Source organism: Gopherus evgoodei, chromosome 2, assembly GCF_007399415.2.
Source record: "Gopherus evgoodei ecotype Sinaloan lineage chromosome 2, rGopEvg1_v1.p, whole genome shotgun sequence".
Classification (NCBI taxonomy): Eukaryota; Metazoa; Chordata; order Testudines; family Testudinidae; genus Gopherus; species Gopherus evgoodei.
In genome coordinates this window covers 57,143,169-57,159,266 of record NC_044323.1, presented here as the reverse complement: position 1 = coordinate 57,159,266, position 16,098 = coordinate 57,143,169, and the positions used below count along the sequence as shown (strand labels likewise).

The 16,098-nt window shown below is 38.8% G+C and overlaps 1 protein-coding gene across 4 annotated transcripts in view; it reads left to right on the top strand.

Moving 5' to 3' along the window:
• SNX13 (sorting nexin 13) overlaps nucleotides 1-16,098 on the top strand; it is a 153,351-nt gene that overhangs the window by 93,987 nt on the left and 43,266 nt on the right. For all 4 annotated transcript variants that reach the window (XM_030550718.1, XM_030550716.1, XM_030550717.1 and 1 more), the window contains exons 14-17: nucleotides 2,744-2,848; nucleotides 4,705-4,837; nucleotides 8,570-8,607; nucleotides 13,101-13,170. In XM_030550718.1, the coding sequence (XP_030406578.1) occupies nucleotides 2,744-2,848; nucleotides 4,705-4,837; nucleotides 8,570-8,607; nucleotides 13,101-13,170 (346 nt within the window). The remainder of the gene's footprint in view (nucleotides 1-2,743; nucleotides 2,849-4,704; nucleotides 4,838-8,569; nucleotides 8,608-13,100; nucleotides 13,171-16,098) is intronic.

The window sequence follows — 16,098 nt, the reverse complement described above, 5'->3', positions numbered from 1 at the left end:
TTTGCCCTTTTCCAGTCTTCTGGAATCTCTCCTGTCTTTGATGACTTTTCAAAGATAGTCACTAATAGCTCAGATATCTCCTCAGTCAGCTCCTTGAGTATTCTAGGATGCATTTCATCAGGGCCTAGCAACTTGAAGACATCTAACTTGTTCAAGTAATTTGTAACTTTTTTCCCTCTTAGCCACTGATCCTACCTCATTTTCACTGGCATTCACTTTGTTAGCTATCCAATCACCACCAACCTTCTTAGTGAAAACTGAAACAAAGAAGTCAGTACTTCTGCCATTTCCACATTTTCTGTTCTTGTTTTTCTCACCTCATTGAGTAATGGGCCTACCCTGTCCTTGGTCTTCCTCCTTTTTTTAATGTATTTGTAGAGTGTTTTCTTGTTACCCTTTATGTCTCCAGCTAGTTTGAGCTCGTTTTGTGCCTTGGCCTTTTTAGTTTTGTCCTAATACTTGAGTTATTTGTTTATATTCATCCTTTGTAATTTGACCTTGTTTCCACTTTTTGTAGGACTCTTTTTTTAAATATTATTATTTTTAAATCATTGAAGATCTCCTAGTTATGCCAGGGTGGTCTCTTGCCATATTTCCTGTCTTTCCTACACCATGGAATAGTTTGCTCTTGTGCCCTTAATAATGTATGTCTTCAATTGTTTTTCCTCTTAGACTTGCTTTCCGTGGGATATTACCTACCAGCTTCCTGAGTTTGCTAATGTCTGCCTTCTTGAAATCCGCTGTCTTTATTTTGCTGTTCTCGCTCCTACCATTGCTTTTGATTAATGAACTCTGCCATTTCATGATTGCTTTAGTTTCACCCAAGCTGCCTTCCCCTTTCAAATTCTCAACCAGTTTCTCCCTATTTGTCAAAATCCAATCTAAAACAGCCTCTCCCCTAGTAGCTTTCTCTACTTGCTGAAATAAAAAATTGTATCCAGTACATTCCAAGAACTTGTTGGATTATCTTTCCCCTGCTGTGTGATTTTTTTTTTTCCCAACAGATGTCTGGGTACTTGAAGTCCCCCATCAACATCAAGTCCTGTGCTTTGGCTGATTTTGCTAGTGTAAAAAAAAAAAAAAAAGCCTCATTCACCTCTTCTTCCTGGTTAGGTGATCTGTAGTAGACCACTGCCATGACATCAGCCTTGCTTTTGCCCCTTTTATTCTTACCTAGAGATTTCAACAAGTTTGTCTCCTCTTTCCATCTCAACCTCAGTCCAAATGTGTACATTTTTGATATATAAGGCAACACCTCCTCCCTTTTTTCCCCTGCCTGTCCTTCCTGAGCAAGCTGTACCCTTCTATACCAATATTCCTGTCGTGTATTCTCCAGCATAGTTGTGTTTATTTACTAGCATTTAGAGTTCTTCCTGCTTATTCTCCATACTTCTTGCATTAGTATACAGCCCTTTAAGATACTGATTTGATTTCCTGCCCCCCGCAGTTCTGTTTTTGCCCCGCCTTATCCCTGCTATAACAGTCCATGCTCCCCCCAAATTATGGCCCTTCTCCCAAGTCTCCATGTTTTTGACTTACCTGTGGGCTTTGGTCACCTGCCCCCTTCAAACCTAGTTTAAAGCCCTCCTCACTAGGTTAGCCAGTCTGTAACTGAATATACTCTTCCCCTTCCTTGATAGGTGGACCCTATCTCTGCTTAGCAGTCCTTCTTCCTGGAACAGCATCCTGTGGTTAAGGAAACTGAAGCCCTCCTGGCAATACTATCCATGCTACCAGGCATTCAACTCCAGGATGCATCTACCCTGGACTGGAAGGATTGAAGAGAACACTCCTGCACTCCCAACTCTTTCACCCTTAGTCCCAGAGCCCTGTAGTCACTTCTGATCTGCAGAGGGTCATATCTCGCAGTGTCATTAGTGTCCACATGGATGAGTAGCATGGGGTTCTAGTCAGAGGGCTGGATGTACATGGCTCCTTCTCCACCTTGGGAGTGATTCCTCATTGCTCGCTGCCATGGCACCGTAATGGTTTTCCATCAATGTGGTGGGAGGGTTGGGAATAGGGGTGGAGTACTGCCTGATGCCAGAGGTAATCAGCTGCCAGTGTCCTCTCTGTGACAGAGCCATATCCTCCTCCTCCCCCGGTGGTGTGACACCAATCTTCTGTAACTGAATAGCTTCCTCAGCGTTGGATGTCTCCATATGAATACTCTCAAGAAATTGCTCATGGGCATGAATGCTCCTCAGCCTAGCCACCTCATAATGTAGCTCTCCTGCTTCCTGAGAGATTCCAACAGCACCTTTCACACTGGATGGTCCCTCCCAGCCTGGCTTTCTGAGAGTGGGAAATGCAGGCCACAGTTTCTGCAAATCCACACCAGGATCTGGATAGAGGCATCCATGGTTAGGCTGTCTGTCTGGATACAGGTGCAGGTGAAAGACAGGAGCAGCGTTGGCGCTGGTGATGCAGCCCTTCTTAACCATAGTGATTATATTATGTCTTCCTCCCACAAACCTCCCTCTCAGACTCCTCTCTTTGTGATCCCCTTCATTCATATAACTCTCATTAACTGAATAGTAGCTGTATGCATGTACCAAAGAGTAACATGCTACAGGCATTTTTATGTTTGCTTTCAGTAACTGTTGCAGAGTCATTACTTTGTGTGTGTCTTATTTATAGCCCTATTTTGTATTAAGGCTGGGGTTTAATTTTTTCAAATGGTGTGGTGTTGGTTTTTTTTTAAGTTAAACACTACATATATTGATTTAGATCTCTGTGACAGGCATCTCCAAGAGTTAATATTGATGACTCCTTGGTAGCAAAACTGGCAGAAACATTGAACCACGAGGAGCCAACACCTGAAATCTTCGATGACATTCAGAGAAAGGTATAACATATTCACTCTTTATTTAATAGGGATTATTGAGACTCATTACGCCAAGGTGGATTGATTTAAATCAAAATTATTTAAATTGCTGAATTTAATAATTTAAATCAGCAAGCAGGAAACCTTGATTTAAATAGTTGATGTTAATCATGTTTTGTATTTGTATTTTTTAGTTAAGACGAAAACAACAAAAAACCCACCTTGATTCTTGTTTGTGGTAACCATTAATACATGTGGACTTGCAATTGAATGCAGCCTTTACGCTAAATTTGGTGGTACTTGTTACTAACCAGGAAGATATATTATATCTATACTCATTTAAGTAGCTATGTAGCTTGACTTACATTTATTCAGCTTCTTAATTTTGGCTTTTTTTGTTAGAAAATGGTGAATGATTCATTTTTATTAATATTTTTTTTCCTGTGTGTTTTTGTCAAAACAGCATTTTAATTTGTTGAATTAAATAAAACTACCTTAAATATGCTGGATACATAAAAGTTGATCAAAAACTGATGTATTATCTGTAGCTAGTGAATTGAACTGATTGTTTCTGTTCTCCATGTCCTTCAAGATTTTAAGAACTAGTTAGCTTTCATCCTCTTGGACCTAGTTTTTTATTCATAGAATAGAATAAGAAAACAAGCATTCTTGCTTTTTCAAATCTCAGTTGGTTTCTTAACTTTGAATGGATTAGTCATTGAACTAAAGTAGTTGAATAATCTGACATGAAGAAAATATTCTTTCTACTCTTGCAGAAGAAGCTTGCTGTCAAAAGCTGGTTTAGCTCTTCATTAAAGGCTGGTTCCAGGTGCTTAACTAATGACTTCCACCTGTTCAGGGGTTTGACTTCCTTTACAATTGGGCAGCAAACATACTGCTTAATATTTATTTTTGTATTTAATTTAAATGATTGTAATAGATTATAATAAATTTAGGCCTTTATATGGGCTTTCAAATTCAATTTTAATTTTGAATAACTTTATTTGATTAAATAAGCCTGTAATTTAATTTAATTTTAAAAAATCATTGAATTTTTTTATTCCCTCCTTCCCCACGCCCCCACCCTTCTACCAGATTTATTGGCAACAATCAAACTTTTCTTCAATTTTCATTAAAAAATTAGTCACTCCAAAGTATCTAAGATTCAAATTAGTCATCCTATGCTGTTTTACAGTTCCAGTACACAGACCTCATAACTGGTTCATTGTTTTAAAAGCAAGTGGTGGAAAAAGATGTACATATGATAGTAATTTTTGGCATTGTTATAATTAGGGTGATATTGATACCTGTGTGTTGAAGCTCCGGTTTAGGAAAGTGTCCTTACTGAGGACAACATTTAAACATGTGCTTAAATCCCACTACTTTTAATAATGTCATCAAGCTAAGGATGGGTTAGTAGATTTTAGTGCCTGAGCTAACAAATTTTTAGGCAAGTTTTTTTTGCCAAGTATTCATTGCAATAGCAACATAACTTCCAGTAATGCTGTTAGAATATTAGGGAACTATTAGATGTGAAAAAAGGGAAAATATATATACAACAAAGGAGATGACATATTTTAACCTTTTTACTGGTAAACAAGACCTTTATCTGGTTGTGCAGATATTCTCTATACTTTCAAAGAGAAATATTATTAGAACCAGTAATATCACGCCTTGTTTTAAAAGTGCATTGTTAACTGCTTCATGTGAACCAAAGCATTTGTATAGTACAGCAACAGAATTTAAAGAAGACCCCGCAAAAGGGAGTGTGTGTGAGAGAGAGAAACAGCTTGTCATGTAGATTTTAATAAAAATGTGTATTTAGAAACTTATGTTAACTATTAGCTTTGGTAATCTTGGTATTTTAATTCAATAAGGTGTATGAATTGATGCTGCGGGATGAAAGATTTTACCCTTCATTCAAACAAAATGCTCTGTATGTGCGCATGTTAGCTGAATTGGATATGCTGAAGGATCCTAGTTTCAGAGGATCAGATGATGGGGAAGGAGGTACGGTCATGAACTATTACTTTTCCTTTTTAGCTTTGTGTTTCCACTTAAATATTGAGCAGTCAAGGCATCATAATTTTCAGTCTGACTTTTCAGTCAGACAGTTCACTGCTCCAGGCCAATGGGAGCTGCTGGAAGCGGTGGCCAATATGTCCCTCGGCCCGCGCCGCTTCCAGCAGCTCCCATTGGCCTGGAGCAGCAAACCGCGGCCAGTGGAAGCCGCAATCGGCCAAACCTGCGTACGGGGTAGGTAAACAAACCGGCCCAGCCCACCAGGGTCTTTCCCTACACAAGCAGCATCCCAAACTGGGAAACCCTGTTCTAGATTATTCAGATTTAGCCCCATTTTTCTCTTATGATTTATACAAAATGATACCGGATTCGAGGATAGCTAAACTTACATCATGTTTTATCCTTACCAGTATAATGGAGGCTTTAAAAAAAACAAACAATCTAGATGCTAAAATGTATATACATATAAACAAAGTAGAGAAACAGCGGAAGACGAAAGATGTAATTGTTGTGTACTTCTCTGCCCTCTAGTGGTGGTCTGTAGCAATGTCTGTAGAAGAATAAATTGGAGACCTGTTTGATGTCATCATTTATACTTCTGCCAAAATAGTTTTTCACTATTGTCCAGTGTTTGTCCAGTTTTAAATAGCTCAGTTGATGGGGCTTTTTCTACTGTCTTTGAGAAGGTCATGTCAAACACAACCCAGGGTATTCTGTCAACTTTTCTGTTTTCATCCCCAAACTAGTTGACATACCCTTTTATATCTACCCGTTCTTGTGAGTTAGAGTTTGCATGTTTGTTATATCCTTTTTAGTTATTTGACCCAGCTTCACAATGTAGTTCTTACAATTCATGTTAGTGACTCTGTTCCATTAATAATTTTGCTTCCTCAGAATTCCCTTCTGTTTGTGGACATCTCTCTATTATTTAAATACTCCATGAATGAATGTAGTGGTCTAGGTATTGTCTTGCCAATGCCATATAAACAAGGAACTGTGTTATCTCCAAATTTGATATTGAATGCAGTTTTGCTAGCATTTTATTCCCTTTTATGTTGATATTTCTCATTATTTTATATTAATAAAAAAGTGATAAAATTGATTACCACACTTTAGTTCCATTCATTAGAGAAATTGGACAATACCATGTTTATATTTTTTCTATGGTTCCAGAATAAAATTCTTTATTTTAAAATCTTTGTTTGTTTGTAAACTCTGTAATGATGAATAAATTACAGAAATTTCCTTTAACTGATGTCCTGATATTGTTTTGGCATTCATTGAATCACATTCCGTGTTTGGTTTTTGCTGCTAGCTGACTTTGTCCAGATATTTCATAATGAAAGCCAATTCATGGCTTTCTCATGGTACAAACAAAGTGGCTTTTTTTGTCCTTTTATGATGAGGCAAGAATAACAAAGTAAAGAAGAGCTAACATTTCCATGTAGACATGAGTGTGGGACTTCCTTTGTGTGTATGCTAGCTCCAAACAGAATCCTTTGTTGGTGGGATGTGCACTTAGAAACTTTAAGCAAATGTAGTTTTTGCATGAAGTAAATAGCAGGTTAATGCAACTTTCAAACACATACCATAACAGCCAAACATCACACAAATCCAAGTGCGTTTGGCTGTTCATGTTCATGATTAAATCCCTTGTACTTCTAGCATATAACCAACCACAAATGTGCATGCCAAAGAGTGGCTATAGAGAGAGGGTGAGTGTGTGGAGAAGGGATGGCAGGTAAGTGAGGAATGGAGGAATTTGGGCTTTATGTACGAAGAGGGGAAGTGGTGCTTTATGTTGGGTGACAGGTAAAGGATGAAAAGGGAAGAGGAATTGCATTCTGAAGCCAGATCTACACTACAAACTTACATTGATATAATTATGTTGCTCAACAGTATGAAAAATTCACACCCAGGAGCAATGCAATTATACCAACCTAACCTCCAGCATAGACAGTGCTATATCAATGGGAGAAGCTCCCGTCGACATAGCTACTGCCTCTCGCAGAGGTGGATTAATTACGCTGATGGGAGAAGCTCTCCTATCAGCACAATGGCATCTTCACTGAAGCACTACAGCAGTGCAGCTGTGCTGCTACATCTAAGTACAGATCTGTCCTGAGCAACTACTGGATATTTGAGCAAAGTTTCTCTCTGCATTTCCATCCCAGACCCCCACATCAAATTTTGCTTTTTCCTCTGTAAACTCCAGCTTCCCTCTCAGCCCCACCCCTGCCAGTACTTGTGTGTACTGTTGTATGGTGTACCTGGGGAGCTGACGTGGGTTTGTGAGCATATGGGAGGATGGGAGTTGGGAGGAATGGATCAGAAAAATTGGGGACTAGCCTTATCCCTAAGTTCTCAGCCCCCCAGCCCTGTTTCCTTGCTTTATGCTACCCTTGTAAGAATGGTGGCCTAATGCATAGGGAACTGGACTGAAACATGAGAGACCACGGTTTGGTTCCTGCCTCAACGACAGATTTCCTTTTGAGACCTTAGGCAAGTCACTGGGGGCTTGACTACACAAACAATTAGTGCATGAGAAGCTGGGGTGTAACTCTACCATAGCCTGCTGCCATTTGATCTACTGCCATTTCAAAACAGAATTTTAGTGTGTGGTAGCAGAGTCCACATGGATAATTAGCATGCAGCAGGCTAGTGCAAGGTAGTTTTACACCACAACTTGTCATGCACTGTTTGTAGAGAGAAGCCTTTAGTCTTAGTCACCTGTGGTACCCTGATCCTCACTTTCCCATCTGCAAAATGAGAGAAATACCTTTTTATGTCACTACGCTGTTGTGAGAATAATATCCATTAATGCTGGCAAGGTGCTCTGATACTACAGTAACAAGGACTGTATGAAAACCTAGATAGAAGCATCAGAGAAATAGTCAGTCATTTTCTTTCCCTCTGCACCAAATCTTCAGAATTATGAGAGCTACTCCTGGTGCTGCTGTCCAGTGCTTCTCAAAGCCGAGGCAACAGCAATGAGCATTGCTTCTGTCCCCCCTACCAATAGGTACCACAAAAGCTTCACATATCTAACACTCCTCAGCATCTCTGCTGAGCAGAACTGGTAGTAGCCACCAGAATATTGGCTTTTCCTTAAAATCGGATTGGTTATATCAAACAAGGGAATGATTCTTTCTGTGTTTAAATTTTAAAAGGGGCCTGGTCCCTTTGATGTATGATAGGAAGGTATATGGAATATTTGGAGATTCTAATGACTAATTCTTCAACTGGAACTGACCAAAAAACATTTTTTATGCAAGTTAGTAAACATTTGACCAAACAAAAGCAGCTCTGTTGTCCCAAGCAAAGTTAGTATGTTATGTTTGGAGACTAAATTCAATAGTTAAAGTAAAATATATAGGGATTTTAGTCAAACTTAAAGTTACTTTCATATTTGCACTTTTAACACTTGAGCATCTATGATGCCTCCATGTGTTACCCTGAACCTAAAATCACAAATTGTTATGTAGTGTATGAATACTCTGTTCTGTTCTAGCTGCAGGTGCGCGCACATTTTCATTTAGATGTTGTGGTTGGAGTCTTTAGGAGCTTAGACACTTGGAATTGGGTGTGCGCCACAAATTTATTTTTCTTTAATGCTGTGTTTCAGCTGAGATCATTTTATTTCTATTGCATGACTCTTAGATGCAGCAACTGTTGTTAGAAAGTATTTTCTGAATTCTAAATTGATTTTTTTTCCTGCAGAATCTTTTAATGGGTCCCCTACAAGCAGCATAAATTTGGTAAGTGCCTTGGACTTTTTTCAAAATTGTAGAAGCCTTATAAAATAGTTTAAAGTATGAGGGCATGAGGATTTTGATTTTACTGCAGTTGCTTTTCTGAAAACATAAGCCTACCTTCCTGTTGAACTGATTAAGCAAACCTAAAACTGTTCATTTATCCACAGAATACAGATTTACTTTTCAGCCCTTTCCCTGTGTTTTAAAACATGAATAATTTATTATTCTATGTCTCATGGAAATGACACATTAATCTACAATTATTTTTAATGTATGTAGAAACATACATTCATTCCTAAATGATTTCCTAAATAGGTATGAGCTTAGGTGAAAGTGAAATACTTTTTACATTGATGGAGCACCTTGAAACCATGCAAATCTACAAGGAATATTTTTTTGAAAAATAATACACCTATGAAATTGTAAGGTTGCTCGAGATTATTAGCTTTCAAGATATGGCTTGAACAAATTTAGAAGTTTGTAAATTAAATTCTTAATTGTGATTTACATTAGTTATACAAATAATTGTTCAAAATATGTAAATCTCAATCTTGCAGATTTCAGTAGTTTCCTTTTAAAATAAGTTTTGAAATAGTTAATCAGAACCGAAGAACCAGTTCAATTATTTGACTCCTCTGTAATTTTTAATAAATACTTGTAGCTGTAAAGTTTGTATGTGTTCTCACATATGTGAAGGTAATAGTTATATGATAAACTTGTTTATCATACACTTTTGAGCACCTTACCTGCCCTTTTGCCATTATTTTTTTCCAACAGGACTTATTCTAACATTCGAAATCCCTAAGCACATTCCACACCTTCAGTCCACAGCCATTTTTAAAAAAGCAGCCTGCCCAAGTATGCTTCCTCCTTTTTCCTCTCAGTATGTTCCCCTAAATTACACCTGGCTGAGACCCAACCAAGATTCAGCTGTTCTCCTGTGACCGTTTTCTATACATAAGTGTAGTGACTTTGAAGCCCATCTCTGTTCTCAAGGAAAGAGATGGGAACCTTATACACTGGGACTCAGCCCTTACTTCAGGTCTGGAAAGGCCTGAAATCTGAATTTGAAGGCATTACTTTTCATGCCTAGCAAATGTTCTAGGTTGTTCTTTGGGGGATTCTTTGACTCTCTCAGAGTCTCTACTGTGTGATTTCATCATAACCTAGCTACCTGGCTCTAAAGGCAGAAGGATACGAACACTAGTCCCCAAAATTAACTTGAAAGCTTTTAAAAAATGAATTGAAAGTAGTTTATCATTCTACACATATCTTGGAGTTCCCCTGACATTTTTTGTGGTTTTGCAGTCATATTTTCTTTCTTCTCATCTGTTATATAAAAACACAAAAACAAGGGAGACTGACTAATCAGCTTTAAAAGGAAATGATCTCTATGTAAAGTGCTATCAAATACATAAAATAAAAACTAGAGAAAAATAGTTCAGCTGAAGTAATCTGATTGTAGTGTGTACAGTATAGGTTATAAAATTTCACACAACTGTGATTTCTATATTGATTCTTCTAAAAAAATAAATCAAACATTTCCTCAATAGTTTTTCTGTGTGATAGTGGTGGTATTATTTTATTAATATTGGCAAATCCTGAATATTTGATGGGGGTAAGGAATGGTGGATTTATTAGTGTTTATGCTTACCTGCATAACTTAATCATAGCTTCCCCAACCATAATTAGTGCGGCCACCCCAAACTAAAGCAGGTATAAAACTTTGATAGCTACACAGTTGTGTTATCTGCATGTTTGTGAATTTGGTATTAAACTTTTAAAATATCATTTACTCTTTGATTATCACATTACATAATCTTATTGTAAAAATGATTTTCTCACAGTGTTGAAAGGACATGTTAGTGGTGGGATATGCTATTTTTAAAAGGTCTGCATATGTGGAGGAACTTTTTACTTTCTTAGATTTGTAACATTTAATGCTATTTCTGGTTTGCAATGCTTGTGCAGGTATTTGAATACTAGTGGATTTTTTTTTTTCTGGCTGAGTTCCATGTGTGGAATATATGTCTGCTCAAATAATACAGCTCCCTTGTGTCACTTCGTTACATAAAGCAGAACAATCTATGAATAGGAAAAATAAGTTACTTCTAAGGTTGCTGACTTGCAATATTTTGTAGCTCATGGCAATACATTAACTGTCTTGGTGAAAAAATTTTTTTTGCATTTGGATTAATTTGTGCTTCACTAAATGTAATGCGTATAAGAAGTTTTTATGTAAAACTACTAATTTTAAATGTCCTAATATCTCTAACAAAAAACCCAAATAACCCCACCAACACCCCCACACCTTCTTACCTGTTGTGGTAAATAATCATAGAGTAACCATAGTGTGTTCGGTTTACTTTCATTAATCAATGCACTTCCCAGCATGGCCAATCTAGTTAAGTGTTTGCTACCATTTCCATTATAAAACTACATTTTTAGCAGTTTATAACTTGATCATAAGAATGTATTTCAGACCTACTTGGAGGACAGTCTCAGCCTAAGAGCTAATTTTTGTAAATCGGTTGTTTTAGATTCTAGGTGGTTAAAGCAAAGTATATTTTTTTACCTTATGTTTAAGATAATTTTAAAATACAATACTGATGTATCTTAACTTTTTGCAGTGATTTATATTGTAGATGAATCTTATTGAAATATAGTCTAATGATTTGAGATGATGTACAGAACCATTGCAGTTACGTGCACAATAACTATTTTTCAAATTATTATACAGATATTATCTAAATGGGTCTATAATACAGAATTTACACTGGTGGTGGTGGTGGTGTTTTTTCACATCATATCTCTTCCAGAAGTGTATGCTCTTGTGTCTATAAAAATTGCACGAATATTAGCTTAAGGGGACTGAATCAGGTTTCAAAGCTATGCATATACAGTTGTGAACATAAACTAGATATCTGTGCACACATAAAGCTGTTCAGAAGTTTAACTGGTTACTAGTTTGTATAGATGAATAATATGCACTTACACATGTACACCTAATGTGCACGTTTATTAGTTAGGGATTTGAAAATTTGGACATAATTTCCAAAGGAGGCAAGGATACCAATACATGTAAATACCTTTAACGTACTATTTCTGTCTTCCCTATTTTTAAAAAATATAGTAACATTAAAACTTAATGTCTAGAGCGTCTTTCTCTCTTTTTTTGTGAACACAATTGTTCCCACACGTTTTGCACTTGCAGATAATTTGCAGCCCCAAATCTAGTTCATTGGAACCCCTTTCCAGAGAGTAACTGCCCTTCCCTAGCTGCCAATCTCTACCCTCTTGCTAGGTACCTAGCTTTCTACAGTCCCTGCCTGTTCCTGCCCAGGTGAGCCCATTCCTCCTCAATTAGCTCCCTGGCTTGCAGCCTAATTAGTAGCTTGGGACCCATCTGGCCCCACCCAGTGCATGCAAGACCATTGTGGGGTGTATACCTCAATACACATGGGCACTTTGGGGGGGCACAGATTGTGAACTGGGAGACAGGGCATCAACCCAACTGACAATGTACTCCTACAAATGACATAAGGGGAAAAAAAAATCTCTTGCTGAGGAATATTTTGTCTACTCTTAGTTCAATTAAAAGGATGATGTTCTTTCATCCAGTCCATCAACTTGTGTAATATTTTTTACTTATTTTGATAGAAAAGAGAGTAGTGTATCATGTGAAGTAACAGTATATGACATTTATTAATTCTTGATACCAATATCTACTATGTTTATAATATTTTGCATTGCAAATGCTCTATAAAAAGAGGGTACACATAGATCAGATATAAGGCTAAGATTTAATGGGTATTTTTAGTAAAGTCATGGACAGGTCATGGGCAATAAACAAAAATTCAGTGCCCCATGACCTGTCTATGGCTTATATGATATACCCATGACTAAATCTTGGGTGTTCTGGGGGGGCTCTGGGGCACCCACTGGTGCTGGGTTGAGTGCTCTAGGGCTCCCAATGGTGTTTGTGGGTGGTGGCTCTAGGGTGGGGGCAGTATGGCTAGCCGTGGGGGGGCAGTACAGCTGGCCCTAGAGTCAGGCACACCAGCAAGCACAGAAATTATGGAGGTCCCAGAAAGTCACAGAATCTGTGGCCTTCATGACAGACTCGCAGCCTTAATCAGATGAAAACCTAAATCTGTGTTAATTTTTTTTTTTGTTTTGGACCAGGAATAAGGCTAGTAGATGAAGGTGTGACAAATGTAATGATGGTGGTCATCAAATTGTTTTTTGTTTTTGTTTTGGTTTTTTAAGATAGCTAAGATCTAATAGAAATTAGTAGAAGTGAAACTTCTAAAATAGGGGATCAACATGAAAACAGAAATTGTAGTTGTCAGATGTTGGAAATATTTCCAATTTGTTTATAAAACTGTTCCATTCAAAACTGTGAATTAAGAGCTTTAAAATTAAATGAGTAGGTGAATAAGCAAAAATCTCTTTCCTAATAGAGGGATATACCATGATCTTTTTCTTCTCTCCAGTCCTTAGATGACCTTTCAAACGTCTCTTCTGACGAGTCAGCCCAATTACATGCATACATTTCAGATACTGGTAAGTGACTTTATTGTAGTGATGGCTTACTTCTCTTTTTTTTCCCCTGTTGTTTTTGAGCTTCTGCTATTTAATACACATTTTTTATTTTAATTAATTCTAGTGTTCTAATGTTAGTGAACTAATTATAGGCCCCCTTAAATCCTAATCTTTTTTCTTTCCTTTCTGTGTCTTAAACATTTGTTTTCATGTTTGTTGCTGATGAAATCATTGTAATCCAGAGCCTCATCAAATTCATATTGTAGACAGTGCACCTAATGTACTAAAATGGGAGACTTAGTTGTGCAGCATATCATACATTTCAGTCTCTTTACCACTAATAATTAGACCGTCCATTAATTTCAATTCACTTGACTAATGCACAGTTCCTTACTACTCTTGATTTGATTTTAAAATTTAATTTATCCACTTCTTGCAGTTGTCTTTTTTTTCAGTCAAGCAAATCCTGTTCTCAAGTATTCACTTCTGTGCTATAACATCTTCAGCAATCTTGCTGTAAAGATTAAGTAAGCCAGACTTTTACAGCTAGAGAAGGAGCTAAATCTTATGCTGCAGTAAGTGTTAAGAATGGTTCTCATATCAGCTCTTCAAAAATTAATTAAAGTTTAATTGCTGTTATAATTAAAATGTAGGTGTTCAATAGAATTGCTCTTTAGTGGTATCAAATGCATCATATCTTCTGTTCATGTTATGCTGCATCGGTAAGATTGTCCATTGTTTCTTCATTTGATCTTATTACAATACTAATGTTTGATTTTTGGCCTAGTATCAAGGTGCTATTGGGAAAACTGTTAGTATTTTATTCTTTCTTGATTATTATTTTATTGCAGACAACAGTTCCCTCAGTGCATTTGATGGTTTCACTATATGGATACTAAAGCTTTTGCAGTATGATATCTTTAAAACCAGAGAGGAGAAGAGTGTATCTTTGTATGCCTTTTAGACTTGGTTATTGGGTTGGGAGGTTTTTCTGTGTGCCTATGTAGACTTTAGTGAAACTCCCCTTTTATTATACCAGAGCACCAGCTCCACTGTAGTTAGAAAAACATCTTTTTCTTTTACATCTTGACTTCTCTAAGTGCTCTAAAATCCTCACAGTTACTCAGATTGCCTTGAGATTTTGTTTTCCTCATGGGTGGAACAGGGATTGGTCAGTGATCCAGTTTGGAGGCCATTTGAACAGGGAGTTCCTGAGGTACAGCCTCCTGAAAAAACAATTTTTCTTAAAGTGGTCATGTTTTAGTGATGATTTTTTTGTGCACGGATAGAGATAAACTAGGTCTCCATACCACCAGCGTCCCAAACACTTGAGTTACTCCAACATGATACATGCCACACCTACCCATTCGGGGAAAATCAAATTACAACATTATTACCCAAAGAGTTTAGTTCTTGGACATGTCATCTATATAAACGCTTGGTGGCACACCACAAAGATGTGCATGCAGAGAGAGCGAAGCTAATTAACATGTTAATACCTGAGTCACGGAAACTGAATGCCTCAAAGGGGAATGTTCCAACCATCAAACCAGGCACTGAGAGTTCAAATCCAACCATTGGCAGAAATCTTAAATTGTTAAAGGAGGCATCTGGTTCTGTCAGTTTTTGTTTTGAGGAAATGTAGTCAAAGTACAGCAGGATATTCAGAAGGTGCTGAAACTGTTTTTGAAACAAAAATAAATTACACATGCAAATGTTTGCTGGGAGAGGAAAGTGACGGGAAGGATGGAAGAGTTTTGGGGAATGGGGGGGAATATTTAGAGTGCAGCAAGGAGAGGGGGATTATGAGGAGGGGTTGGGACACTGGGAAGTGAAAATGTGAGGGTGAGTGGCTTGGGGAGAATAGGGACGGAGCACTGTCAACCTGACATTTCCCTGCCATATGTGCCAGGATCTGGGGTCAGTATCACTTGGGATGGTCCAAGCTATTGTGCGTCACAATCTTGGAGGCCCTAGCCCATGTAGAGGGGATCTGACACCCCCCCCCCACCTCCCAGTCTTCCCACATGTGAGCCTCAATATGGAGGAACTTAACCTCTTGGGGGTTGTCAGCAGTCCTCCTTGCCCCACCTCTGTGAGCTGGAGTCTGGATAGTCCTGTCTCTCAGTGGATCTCTGAGCCTCTCTCCTTGCCCCTATATAAGCAAATATTTTGGGAGGGAAAGGCTGAAGGTGATGCAGATTTTAATAAGATGCACATCCACCCTATGTTGGGTGGGAGGGCCGGCTGTGGTGTGTGGAGGAGGGATGGACTGGGTGGGCCTGGCACATGGCTGGGGAAGCCTGGCAGAAACAATGGCAAGAGTGTCCCAGCTAGGGTGGGCAGTGGGAGTGAGGGGCCTACCTCAGTGTGCAGCTCAGGCGACATAGCCAAGGTAGCTTGTGACCCTCCAGTAAATTGCTCTCTGTAATGTGTGTACACAGTAGCATAGGGCAGGGGACAGCAAGGAGGAACTTGTTAAATGATAATAGCTTCTAGAGCAGGGATGGGCAAACTTTTTGGCCCAAGGGCCACATCTGGTTGGGGAAATTGCATGCAGGGCCATGAATATAGGGTTGAGGCAGGGATTGGGATGCAGGAAGGAATGTGGGGTGTGGGAGGGGTGTGGTGTGCAGGAACGGACTCAGGGCAAGGAGTTGGAGCAGAGGAGGGGTGTGGGATGTATGAGGGGGCTTAGCAGGGGGTTGGGGTGCAGGAGGGGGTCACAGTGCGGGAGGGAGCTATGGGCAATGGTGCATGGAGGGGTGCGGAGCGTGAGAGGGAGCTCAGAGCAGGGGGTTGGGATGCAGGAGGTGTGCGAGATGCAGCAGGGGGATCGGCAGGTGGTTGGGGTGCAGGAGGATTGTGGGATGCAGGCAGGGGGATCAGGGCAGGGAGCTGAGTGCGGGGTGCAGGACGGGTTTGGCTCGGCGCCACTTACCTGGAGTA